At 41.6% G+C, this 12,015-nt stretch overlaps 3 protein-coding genes across 9 annotated transcripts in view; 1 reads left to right on the top strand and 2 right to left on the bottom strand.

Annotated features, from left to right (window-relative positions):
- LOC117806194 overlaps positions 1-5,196 on the bottom strand; it is a 10,941-nt gene extending 5,745 nt beyond the window's left edge. The window contains exons 1-2 of one of the 4 annotated variants that reach the window (XM_034674973.1): positions 4,936-5,196; positions 2,494-2,582 (exon numbers count right to left, since the gene is read on the bottom strand). In XM_034674973.1, coding sequence (XP_034530864.1) covers positions 2,494-2,502 — 9 coding nt within the window. In that variant the 5' untranslated portion in view covers positions 2,503-2,582; positions 4,936-5,196. Of the gene's footprint in view, positions 2,452-2,493; positions 2,583-4,935 lie in introns of those variants that run through there. The other 3 variants (XR_004629625.1, XM_034674974.1, XM_034674972.1) reach the window with 3 other exon arrangements.
- Positions 1-9,341, top strand: part of LOC117806196 (ankyrin repeat and SOCS box protein 2-like) — a 21,185-nt gene extending 11,844 nt beyond the window's left edge. For 2 of the 3 annotated variants that reach the window (XM_034674977.1, XM_034674976.1), the window contains exons 3-9: positions 6,581-6,750; positions 6,858-7,013; positions 7,100-7,345; positions 7,431-7,602; positions 7,958-8,549; positions 8,635-8,788; positions 8,926-9,341. In XM_034674977.1, the coding sequence (XP_034530868.1) occupies positions 6,581-6,750; positions 6,858-7,013; positions 7,100-7,345; positions 7,431-7,602; positions 7,958-8,549; positions 8,635-8,788; positions 8,926-9,056 (1,621 nt within the window). In that variant the 3' untranslated portion in view covers positions 9,057-9,341. Of the gene's footprint in view, positions 1-5,911; positions 6,279-6,580; positions 6,751-6,857; positions 7,014-7,099; positions 7,346-7,430; positions 7,603-7,957; positions 8,550-8,634; positions 8,789-8,925 lie in introns of those variants that run through there. The other variant, XM_034674975.1, reaches the window with a different exon arrangement.
- An 86-nt stretch (positions 9,342-9,427) lies between these two features.
- On the bottom strand, positions 9,428-10,893 carry LOC117806198 (protein FAM181A-like). 2 transcript variants are annotated; one of them, XM_034674980.1, is made up of 3 exons: positions 10,682-10,893; positions 9,720-10,547; positions 9,428-9,597 (listed from the first exon to the last, which is right to left on the bottom strand). In XM_034674980.1, the coding sequence occupies exon 2, from the start codon at positions 10,488-10,490 to the stop codon at positions 9,735-9,737; it is 756 nt and encodes a 251-aa protein (XP_034530871.1). In that variant the 5' UTR covers positions 10,491-10,547; positions 10,682-10,893; the 3' UTR covers positions 9,428-9,597; positions 9,720-9,734. The 2 variants fall into 2 exon arrangements, with proteins under 2 accessions (XP_034530871.1, XP_034530870.1); XM_034674979.1 differs by having other exon boundaries at positions 9,428-10,547; positions 10,682-10,892.
- Between the last annotated feature and the right edge of the window lie 1,122 nt (positions 10,894-12,015).

Here is a 12,015-nt window from a genome sequence, read left to right as displayed (position 1 = left end):
GGTAATCTGCGAGCATATCTTGATCCAAGAGAATAATTTCTGCACAGTGGTGTTCAACCAGCTCAAAAGACCTGAAATGTTCAAGGTACCACGAAGAAAGTTTTTTACAAATGAAAGTCACTTGCTCTGCATTGACAAGAATTGTTGCAATCTTGTGGAATTCCGGAAGGCCACCACACTGGCCAGCAGATACAATCATGTCCTTTGCATACTGTGTTCCATAGAGGTGAACTGATTTTGCAAGAGAGACACTATCAAGATGTGGGTATTTCTTTTGTATTTCACACTTAAGTGATGGATCCAGTTCTGAAACCCTGACCACTGTCACATTTTCAATGTATAGTTTTGGCTTGAAAAGATTTTGACGATCCAAATGCAATGCCATCATTTGCTGATGTTTTGAGGAAAGAGTTAGCAGCACATTTTTCCAATTGCGGGTGTCATGGATCACCCTCTTAAAGAAGCTATGCTTAGCTTCAAACCTCAATGTCCACAATTCCACTAAAGGTCCAAAGCAGCGAATAAGATGTGGGTAGTGGTCAATGAAGTGGTGTTTTGGCCTCAATCTGAAGTCCGGAAAGGTGCTGGTGAGCAACTTGCGATGATCCAGTAGTTTACAAGACAAGTAACACAATGTTTCCTCTGAGAGTCTATTTGACACTACAATGTCCACAATTTCTTTAAGGTCCATTAAAATCTCCCATGCAGGCTCCTGTTCTGGTATCCTTCTTCCAATTATGAAAGGAAGTAAGCGAAGAAGTGTCCAGTTTTCATGTCCATTACCACCAACACTGCATTTTGCAAAGTTTCCTTTAGGAATTTTGTGTGGTTTGTTTACCTTGTCTGAATACTTGTAAGGAAACGAATTTATGCACTCGTTTAATGCATCAAATGTAATGTAACCTTTTGAAATCAGATTCTTTAAACACAAACACAATTCTACAGGGATAACCCCTTCAAAAAGGTCATGCAAAACATCTGGGGGAAATCCAGTTATTGGATGAAAGAACCGTAGATTTTTTCTCAGTACACAATCACTTTTTATGCCACAAATGCTTTGGAGGTTGTCATTCTGTCTGAGCTCTTCCAAAAAAGTGTTGTGTTGATCAACATCCCTCAACTGAAAATCAATTTCTACAGTTGTAGCTATTTGCTGCCGACTTATCAAGCAAAACCGGCAGAATTTATCAACATTGAAACTTTCAAAAAACCCTGCAAGACTGTGTGCTCCGAGGTTATCGGCACACACACAGAACACAGTGCCCTTTACCAGTTGATCAACAACTTCAACAAAAATTCCCTCTTCTTCTAGACACCTTAAATCTTTAATCAACGGCTCAAGAAACTTTTCATAACCGTATTGTTTGACATCCACACTTTTACCCAAGAGAGCTAGCTGAATTGAAGTGAGACTTGATCGGAACCTGGCTGGTAAATTTAGAAGAACCCAATATACTGCAGTTATCTTGTGAAGTTTTCTAGAGGTGCCCAGAGGGTTACAAACTTCAAAATCATCAATATACAATGCCAAACTGATACTAATGTTTTGCTGGCTCAGTAGCTTATTTTCCTTGAAATATTTGCCATCTTGAAAAGAGTTAAAATTGCCAGATAATGTTTCTTGATCAAATACAACTCTGTCCAAAAAATCTGCTCGCCCTAGTAAAGTCTCAAGTATGTTAGTGACAGAAACATACACAAATGCATCTTTTTGGGCAGTGTCATAAAGATATTCTGTAGGTTCTATAACACTAAAGTGTTCCTTGAAATATAAATTCCTTCTATGGTCAGTAGATAGGGAACCTTTTTCAGATGTTGTTAAAAGGAGTGGATTAGTTTGAACAATAGTATTAGATATTTCTTGCAAAACAGTATCACTTATTACAATGTTATGCTTTGTAAGGATCTCTTTGACACTATTGAGAGTCTCATTGCTAGAAAAAGAGAGCAGGTCATGCAAATCCTCTACAATCTTTTGTATTGAATCTCTAGAAACATGTAAGACTGTTTGCATTGACAGAAAGAGAGAAGCCAACTTGTGCTGAAGTGTCTCACTGTCCACATCTTCGACTGTCTCATCAGCATCATCTGGTCTCAAACTATTTTGCGATGATGTCCCTGCTTCAAATTCAGATTGTTCATCATAATTTGCCCCGTGTTCACTACTGGCTCTGGCTAAGGTTCTAAAATCTTTAAGTGTAAAATTTTTATGATTTCGACTCCTGTGAGAACTGAAAGTTGGACGCAAATTTGTTTTGAAGGAACAGCTTAGAAATGGACATGCCACAGTTTCACGATTCTTTAAATGATGGCCAAGGTGGTTCAAAAACGCTTTGTCACTGCAAATCTCTCTAAAATGACACAATTCACATTGAAAAGTTGAATTTTCCTGGATTTTCACAGATGTGTGTGACCTTGAGAGGTGTGATCTTAATGCACCAGGTGTTTTGAACACACATACACAGTCTGTATGAATACAAGGCCAGCGTGCACCTTTTCCATGACGAAGACGACAGTGTTTTAGAAGGGTCTCTTGACTGGAACTTGTAAATTTGCAAAATTTGCACTGCATGCATCCAACCCTGAAATGAGAGACAAATACAGGACATATTCAGTTTCTTTTCCAGACATCATGATTTGCAAATAACTATAACATTACAGCCCTGATTTCAATTCAAAATTCCAACAATATTTCACAGACTATTTGATGTGGCCTAAATGTCTGATTAACCAGAAAGTTTCCCCTAAAAATTGTGATAATTTATTTTTGATGACATCACAGGAACAAGTGAATTTAGTAAAAATGGTAAACATATTTTTAGTGTTCTAAGTTAGAGTGTATCACTACTGCACTTTGAAGCTTGCTGCAATACAGTCACTCTGTGCACTACAATCATTTATGTGTCATCTTTATATACTATGCATTGTTTACTCTTTTCTTCAATCTGCTGTTTGTATTTTTCAATTTTGTAAGATTGTCCCCAACAAAATGTATTTGTATTGCATACAATGACAATAATGTTTCTAATCCTTTAACTAGCCATGCCAAAAAAGGCTAAAGATTTCAACAATCCTATTATAAAATGTGCTTTATTTACACAAGGTAAAGTGCATTGATGACTGAGTAACAATAATAAACCTGTTCTTTAAGTAGCCTACTCTGTACAAAATAATGAATCTTTAAAATAAAAGTACAACGCAACATAAGTCAAGTACCATTGAACTTCTAAACACTATTCTTGTAATCATCATCATGACATGAAAAGCAATATGTTAATTAAATTTATTTCAGACATTTGGTTTACCACTGCTCAAATAATTAAATTTTACTATCTACTACTTACAGATATCCAACAAATACTAAATGCTGTATTTAAGTAACTTTCATCATAAAACACTTCATTAACATTGAAAAATGACAAACTGTAAATCTGATTACGTTGTTCTCCCTCATACATTTTAACAAAGCAATTATACCACGTAAAATATTTCTTCTAATATACTTAAATTGACTATTTTATTCAACTCTCATACTCCTTGAGCCAAACACGCACACAAGCATGTTTAAAAACAGTATTTATGATCCCCTTAGTGACTTCAAGTTTACAAACACTTCACTGTAATCTACAGAAGTCTTCTTTTTCATCTTTTATGAAATACTTTTGTCTAGTATAAACTTTTACACGCGCGCTCGCTCGCTATGGCACGCACCGAGTGGTGGGTGTGTGTGTGTGTGTATGTGTGTGTGTGTGTGTGTGTGTGTGTGTGTGTGTGTGTGTGTGTGTGTGTGTGTGTGTGTGTGTGTGTGTGTGTGACTCTATAAACTATGTTCGGTTTTTGGACCGAACCCATACACACACACCGTTCATTTAGCGGACTTGTGTGTGTGTGCGCGTGTGCGCACCGGGGTTCTGTGCGCGCTGTGGCCCGCGCTGTGTGTGTGTGGTTATATAAACTATCTCCCGTTTTTGGACCAAACACAAACACACACCATTCATTTAACGGATTTAAGTGTGTGTGCGCCGGGGTTCTGTGCGCACTGTGTGTGAATCTATTATCTATAGTAGATGATTGGTTTTATGGTGTTTCCCACCATGGTGTTTAGTTACTGAATGTCCAAATGAAGACTAATGTTATAGCAACTACGGAGTTTTCCCTAATGTCAGTTAATGTGACAGAGGCAGACCAGCATTATGTTAGAGGCTGTAAGCCTGTCAATCATTGCTGATACCTATGACAGGGATCTGTACGGGGTAGAATGCTTGTGATTGGGTGAGTTAGCATAGAGGCGGGAGGTGTATGTGTGTGTGAGTGAGTAGAGAGGGACGGAAAAAGGTGATGAATGAAACAGAGCCAAATTATCAGAGTTGTTGTTTTGGCGTTGGCTACGGCCCACAGTAGCTTGTGTTAAGGTGACAATAGAGCCCATGCAAACCGGACCAGTTTGTCTCGTAGCATCAATATTACACTATCTTCTGATTTTGAACCGAACACACGTTCACTTAGCGGATTTCAGTGTGTCCGATGGTCCGAACCGCGCGTCTTTGCGCTGTGTGTGTGTGTGACTGAGTGAGAGAGAGAGAGAGAGAGAGAGAGAGAGAGAGAGAGAGAGAGAGAGAGAGTGTCAAGAAACTATCTCCTGTTTTTTTAACCGAACACAAACACATACACCGTTTATTTAGCGGATTTGAGTGTCTGCACCGTGAGTCTGTGTGCGATGTGTGGCGGTGTGTGTGTGAGAGAGAGTCAAGGAAGTATTCGACAGCTAGCTAATCTTGTTCTGATGCTAATCATGCCCGCCAACGAACCCCACAAACTGACCCTCTCCCACCCTCAACGAACAAAGCTAACTCAGAGATTGAATACAAATCAAATCCAATTTAGGTTAAAATAATACACTTCTATTTACATTTTATTTAAAACATATTTACTTACCAGCTGAGGGAGACTGTCTCTGATGCATCCGTAAAACTTCATCCACCAAGAAAGACTCGTTCAGGTGCAGTCCACTCTGCGCTGGCCACTGGGAAACCCCGGAGGAGTTTACTGGGCATGCGCAGATGTAAATTGACTAACGAGACAAGCGCGCCAAGATTGCAACTCACATACCCTTGTTACACTGACATGGAAATCCTTATTAGGTCAACGACAGGGAGAAGTTTGCTGGGAAAATGCAATTTTATTAGTTACATATGTGTAAGCTATAATTTTGAGTCTGATTAATCAGAAGACGTTTGTTTGCTCAACAATTGCTAGTTGTCATTTTTACAGTGTATAATGTTACTTAATAACAAATGAGCAACATTCTCAAAGCAAACTGTAACAAATGTTTTCAGGATGTTTCTCACGTTTCAAACCAGAAAATGTTTTGTTTAAGAATTACAGTGATATTTGATTAGCACAAAGATAGAATGTTTTATCTTTAACATTCAATGGATGTTTTGATAACATTCTTTGGGTCAGAGATTATAGAATGTTTTTAGAGCACGTTATCTCAGAACAAATTGTGAACATAAAGAAAATTTCCTGCTGAGAATGTTTGAAGAACATTAAGGCATTATACTCGAGCACTGTTGTCTACAGAAGAGGATTAGGGCCACTAAAAAAAAAGTCAATTTTTTTTTATTATTATTATTCTGACAAAAAAGTCAGAATTCTGAGAAAAAAGTCAGAAATCTGAGATTACTTTTTCTCAGAATAATAATTTTTAAAAAATTTGACCTTAAATTTTTTTTCAGTGGCCCTAATCTTCTTCCGTACTTGTCACTTAACATTTTATGAATGTTTTTAATGAAGGTTACTTGAGAACCTTATGTGAACACAAAGCAAACTTCCCGCTGAAAGCCACCAGTAGTATTCTTTGTAACATTAACAGAATGTTTTTAGAACCAAAAAATGCTATCTGGGGAGAGGCATCTTAGTTTGGACTGTACTATCTCCAGTGCTATTTGCCTTATCTCTGCATGTCCGCGTCTCTTGACATATATGGATAAACTCCTCACCCAGCCGCCTGACAATACAGTCCCAAAATAATCTGAGAAAGCACAGCTGAGCCCGGCGCAGCGCTGCATGCGCTCCCCCAGCCACCGCACCACGCTATGAGGACACAATAACCCCTTAAACCGACTTAGCTTACAATCAGACATGACGAAATTCAGCTACTCTGAGTATTTATCTCAGTTTCGAAACGCCGGGGGTAAATGTAGTAATGTTTTGACGCGACGGAGGGGAGACCGGAGAAGAGGGGACGGTGAGAGGAGCGTCGCGTCAGAGCTGGAGTGAGTCTTTGTTGTGTTTGACACCGAGGGCTACATGTGAGCGTCTATTCATATGTATGTGTTCGGGTTCCTTCTATGATATTGGAGTCTTATGTGCAACTATGGAAGAATATGATATTAATAGTGTTTTATTTGTATTTATTTAATAACACTTTATCACACCACACCACTTGAAGCTTGGTATTTAGGTGAATGTAGATACTAAGATAATCTCTCTTAGAATTAAGGTCAGATTTTGATTGAGCCTACAAACAGTGCTGATGTCTAAACATATTAAAGACTGTAATTTTTTCTGTTTTAAGGGATGTTGACCCGGTGGTCTCTGCCATCAGAAGAGGGGATGTGAAGGCTATAAATGATCTGGCAACATCTGCTCCTCACAGCCTGCTGAGGGAGAGCAAAGATGGGTGGATACCTCTACATGATGCTGCTTTTTGTTTACAGACTGAGTGCTTGAAGAGTTTACTGAAGGGTAGGACACCGAAAGCATCATTTGTGGCCCTTTGAACACTTGGAAATGAAAAGATTTGCAAAGAATTTCTAAAATATGTGAAATTAATATGTTCATGTCTGCTCCAGCCCATCCAGGTTCAGTGGACAAACGTACCTTGCAGGAGCAGACAGCATTGCTGCTCTCTGTGTCTTGTGAACACTTGTCATGTGTGCGGTGTCTTCTGGAGGCCGGCGCCGACCCTGACATCAGCAGCAAGAACAAAGAAACCCCTTTGTACAAAGGTAGAGCAGTGAAATCAATCACTAAAGACATTTAGAATACAGTGAAGTGTGTCAGAAATGAATCAGTATGTTGTCTGTGTCTGCAGCCTGTGAGCTGGAAAACGTGGACATGGTGAGCCTCCTCCTGTCATATGGAGCCACAGTGAACCAGCGCTGTGGTCAGGGATGGACAGCCCTCCATGAGGCTGTGTCCAGGAACAACACAGAGATCTGTGAGATCCTCATCAGAGCCGGGGCCACAATCAATCCCGCCAACACCTACAGCATCACACCGCTCACTGTAGCCGCTCAGCGAGGGCAACTGAAGACACTTTGTTACCTTGTTGGGAAAGGTACTTTCTGGCACACTATGTTATTACTTTGTTAATTTAATCTGTGTTTTATTTATCTAAAGGATTCATTTTTGTTGTTTTTTAGGGGCAGATGTGAACATGCAGACGTGTGATGGTGTCACAGCGCTGCATGAGGCGAGTAAAAATGGCCACAAGGAAATTGTCAGCGTGTTGTTGGCTAAAAACGCAGATGCCAACAAACCAACAAACTCAGGACTTCTGCCGCTGCATGTGGCTGCCCAGTACGGTCATCATGAGTAAGTTTACATACAATAACAAGTTACTACTGTATTATTAGATTAGGACATATCGATGAAAACATAGAGTGCCTTAGAGAGGTATTAGCCCCCTCTGAACTCCATAATAGTCCATAATTTTGAACTGAGAAAAAAATATTCTATAATAACAAATAATTGATGGATAATTAAGAAAAAATATAATTTTTACCAATATTTCTACTTGAATTCCTGGATGTAACTCTGCTAAATGTGAAACAACAAACCAGGAGGTTGATATTCATGCAAAGAAATGTAGCATTTGTCCCAATACTTAGTTAAAATGTTATTGTAAAACAATTTATGAAAAACTACAAACACTGCTCTTTGTGTTCAGGATCTTGTCCCTGCTGGTCTCAGTGACGAGCCGAGCCATTCTCCGTCACAGCTGTGTCAGCCCGCTCCACCTGGCAGCAGAGCACGACAGACACACGGTGGCAGCTGTGCTCCTCAAGACAGGTGCAGACGTAAACGCCACTCTGACCCACTGTCACTCCATCCAGTACGCTGACCGACGTTCCACAGCCCTCTACTTTGCTGTTGCCAGTGGCAGCACACAGACAGCAGAAGTGCTGCTCAACGCTGGAGCTAGTTTAAGCCTGGACCCTGTCAGTCCACTGCTGATGGCTGTACAGCGAGGCTGTGTCCGCACTGTGTCTCTACTTCTAGACAGAGGTGCTGATATGGATGCCAGAATACCGTCTTATGCAGCAACATTTCCTGCTGCTGTTGCGCTCTGCATGAATAATCTGCCTCTGCTCAAGTGCCTTTTGGACAATGGCTGCAATGCCCTCTCCTGTTTTAAGTGTGCATACAGCAGTGGTCCTCACCCAACATCAGATGGAACCCATATAAGAAGTGCTAGCAGCAATGGGTATGACCACATGCTTCCATTAAACTGCAGTGAGCCACCAGAGAGAGCAACACAGGTATGAAATAAACAGAACAATCAAATGAATATCATGAAGCTTAAACTGAACATAATTTAACTTTTGGCTGTTTTTGTTCCTGCAGTTTTGTGAGTGGCTCGCCACACCAGTAATGTGTAAATCAGCAGGACCGGTCCTAGACCTTCTGCTGGAGCATGCTGCTCAAGTTCAGCTGTGCAGCAAACTCAATGAACTACTGGACAGCCGGGAAGAATGGCTTGCTGTTAAGAGGAAGTTGTGTACGTATATCTCATCAATCATTTACATCCAAACATGCAAATGTGTCTGTTTCACTTCCTCACACGTGCACACAACACAGATGTAATCTACAAGAACAAAAGTGACAATTATCTTTATCTTTTTCCTTCATCCACAGCGTCACCTCGTCCTCTTCTGCACCTCTGCAGATTTAGGATTCGGAGTCAAATGGGGAGACTCAGACTGAGATCTCTTTCAAGTTTACCTCTGCCAGACAGACTTATCAGATACCTGAGCCACGCTGACTGACTCTGAGATGAACTAAAAACAATAGAGGCATCAAAGATGGGACTAAATTTATCATGTTTTGTTTCCTTTTTTAAATGCAACTAATATCTGGACTCTTTAAATGGTTTCCTCAAAGCAGCTCTTTATATCTATTTATAACCTGTGTAATGTGACAATGAGTCCCTTTAATGTGTCCGTCTGAATGTTTTGTAGTTTCTGAGTTAGAGTGAAAATGATCCAGTGCCCAAAGCAGTTCTCAAGGGAAAGTTGAATCATTTATTTAAAAATAAAAGTCATTGTTTCAAATGTGCCTATATCAAACATTACTCTGACAAAGAAAAAGCAATCTACGTCCCACTTTCTATTCTCAAAGTTGAAAGAGGAAACTAAAACAGGATGTTTTCTTTTATTTGCATGACTTTTGGTACTTTAAAAAAGCAGTCTTCTCTGTAGAAGCCTAAAAGTAGAAACCTTTAAACTTACTGTCAGTTTTTAGACACTTGAAGGCATCAGACTGGCATGTAAGAGAGCGATGACGTTGTTCTGCAAGTGCAACTCAGTCCTTTAGATTGAAACAATACAAAAATAAGAAGCATTCCAATAAGTGCTTGGGGATCATGTAAAAATGTTGAAAATGGAAGAGTTTCTTGTGCACCACATAACATGTTAATTAGTCTTATTTACATAAAAAAGGAGTGCTTAGATGAATCCAAACACGCTGAAGATTGGGGACTGAACGGTTGGTTTGGTCGGTATTGGTTTGACCACCACGTGCGTGTGTATGTTCTGTCCATAAGGATGCTCGAGTCTCTCTGTCTCAGCTGCCTTGCTCCACAGCCCCGGGTGCGCGTGGGGGACAACAATGTGACTGTGGAGGACCTGGTGTCCGTGGTACTGGAAGGGGCAGCAGGCGCACACACTCACGCAGTGATGAGAGCTCAGGTCCAATTTAAGAGTCTCCTTTTCCGCAGACAGAGCGGCTTTTGCGTCATCACCATAACTCCTTTTCCTCTTCTCGTTTTCGTTGCCATCAGCTGTTACTGCAGGGTGCTTTTTCAATCCCAAATGTGAGTGCTCCCTCTTAGTTTGGGTCAACTTGGGTTCCTCCCAAAACGATGCTGGGAGTTGGCGTTTCCTCATGGGCACCTGCTCCACAGCGTTGCCTGTGCTCTCCACACCTTGCGCATCCGAGCTGCTGGCCCTGTCTGCGACCTTCACACTCTGATGAGCAGTCCCCACCGGTTTCACGCACCCATACTCAGCCGACCTGTGCGCATGGCACCTTGGGACTCTGGAGTACTTCTGGGAGAAACGTTTAAGTTGCTTCTGCAGATATTTCCTGTGATCCACGGAGCGTCTGCACGGAGCGGACTTGTCCAAGGCCGCTTTGATATCGCTGGATGCCAAGTTCACAAAATTCAGCAATGTCTTGACCTCACTGTCTGCGTTTGCCATTTTGAAAGATCGTGGTCAGATCAGTCCATGTCAGAATGTGTTGTCCCTCATTTGGATCTAAAGGGAAATCAGAAAACATGTTCAGGTCGTGCGTAATTACGCGATATATCCTGTATTAGGAACCCTGCAATCGATTGAGTTTACATCCCTCTGATCAAATCTAATTCAGCGATTAATAGCCATCCACTCACCACTGCTTGATGAATCCAGACTCTGGAAGCCACAGTCCAAGCACAGACTTCTCTCCAGGCTGCAGTAGGAGCACTTCAACAAGTTGAATGAATATAAACTCCTTGTAGTTATGGTGCTTTCCTTGAACCAATCAGCGACCCCAGGCCCCTCACAATGCACCCCAATCAGCCTCCAAGCGCCCTGGTATCGAATTCTTCACCATTGCAAATTGTTGTCATGGAGATCTGAGGGAAAAAAGCCGCAGAGGGGATGCGATATTTCTCCTACACGGTGATTTCTTCGCGTTGGCCCAAAATCCCCTAAAATCCAGAGTGTGTGGGAATAAAAATGTGCGCAAATTGTGCTGAAATATGCATTCCTTTTAACTTTATTCTGGAGGAGTAAAATTTGTAACACAGATACCCCTCATACCCTCCCCAGGGGTGATGTCAGCTGTAGGATTTGGTTAAGGGAGGGGGGATCTAAAGAGTGCATAACCATGGAAAGGGGCTTGAACGCTCAAGAATCTTGTCTTTCTGTTTGCCCCCTCAATCGAGCGACACAAAGGCTGAATTACTCATTCAAACCTCGCGGGACAAAGGGGAAGGAGCTGGATAGCACTCCTGCATTTGTAGTCAAACATTTAGAGACTTAAATCGAGTCGTCATGAAGGAGAAAGAGTCGGACAAAGCCCATAGAATTGCCATCAGCAAACATTTTCCTGTGTCATATTATGGGGTCTCCATGGCTCCCTCTGGCCCGTGGACAATAGCACAAGTTTGCACACTCGAATACTGTCACCCTGCCAACGGCAACAAGGGCCCAAAACAGGACAATCCCCCAGAGAAAGCATGGGCTCCGCGGGGAAGGTTGCAATGGAGGAGGAAAGGGGGACTTGTGAAATGCTAATTGAGCTTCATCCCCTTATTGAAGTGGGTAAAGGAGTACCTATCGTCCCATTGAGGGGCTGCAGCAGAGGAGCGAGATGTGAGGAAACTGTTTGTCTGCTGACTAACACCTCAAACTTGTGTACTCTGAACCACTCCTGCATCAGGACACATAATTTGAAAACATCCTGCAGTCTGTATCAAGGCTACACAGGCCATTTGCTCTGTCTGAGCTGGAGGCCACATGATTGATTGCCTCTTTCACTCAGTTTGGGGTTGTCTGAGGAGAGCCCTGCAGGTCTATTTGTGCTCCGACTGGTCTATCTTTTTTCAAGGCGGTGCATCCCTCTTGTTCTGGGACCCTATTGTGGTCCTCTTCTTCTTTTACTTCTCCTCCTTCACCTCTCTGTTCTGCTGAAAAGGCCAATTAACAATGGGGCTCCCCCTCCCCTGGCCTGTCACCCCAC

The sequence above is a fragment of the Notolabrus celidotus genome, chromosome 22, assembly GCF_009762535.1.
Source record: "Notolabrus celidotus isolate fNotCel1 chromosome 22, fNotCel1.pri, whole genome shotgun sequence".
NCBI lineage: Eukaryota > Metazoa > Chordata > Actinopteri > Labriformes > Labridae > Notolabrus > Notolabrus celidotus.
This window is presented reverse-complemented; position numbering and strand designations above follow the sequence as displayed.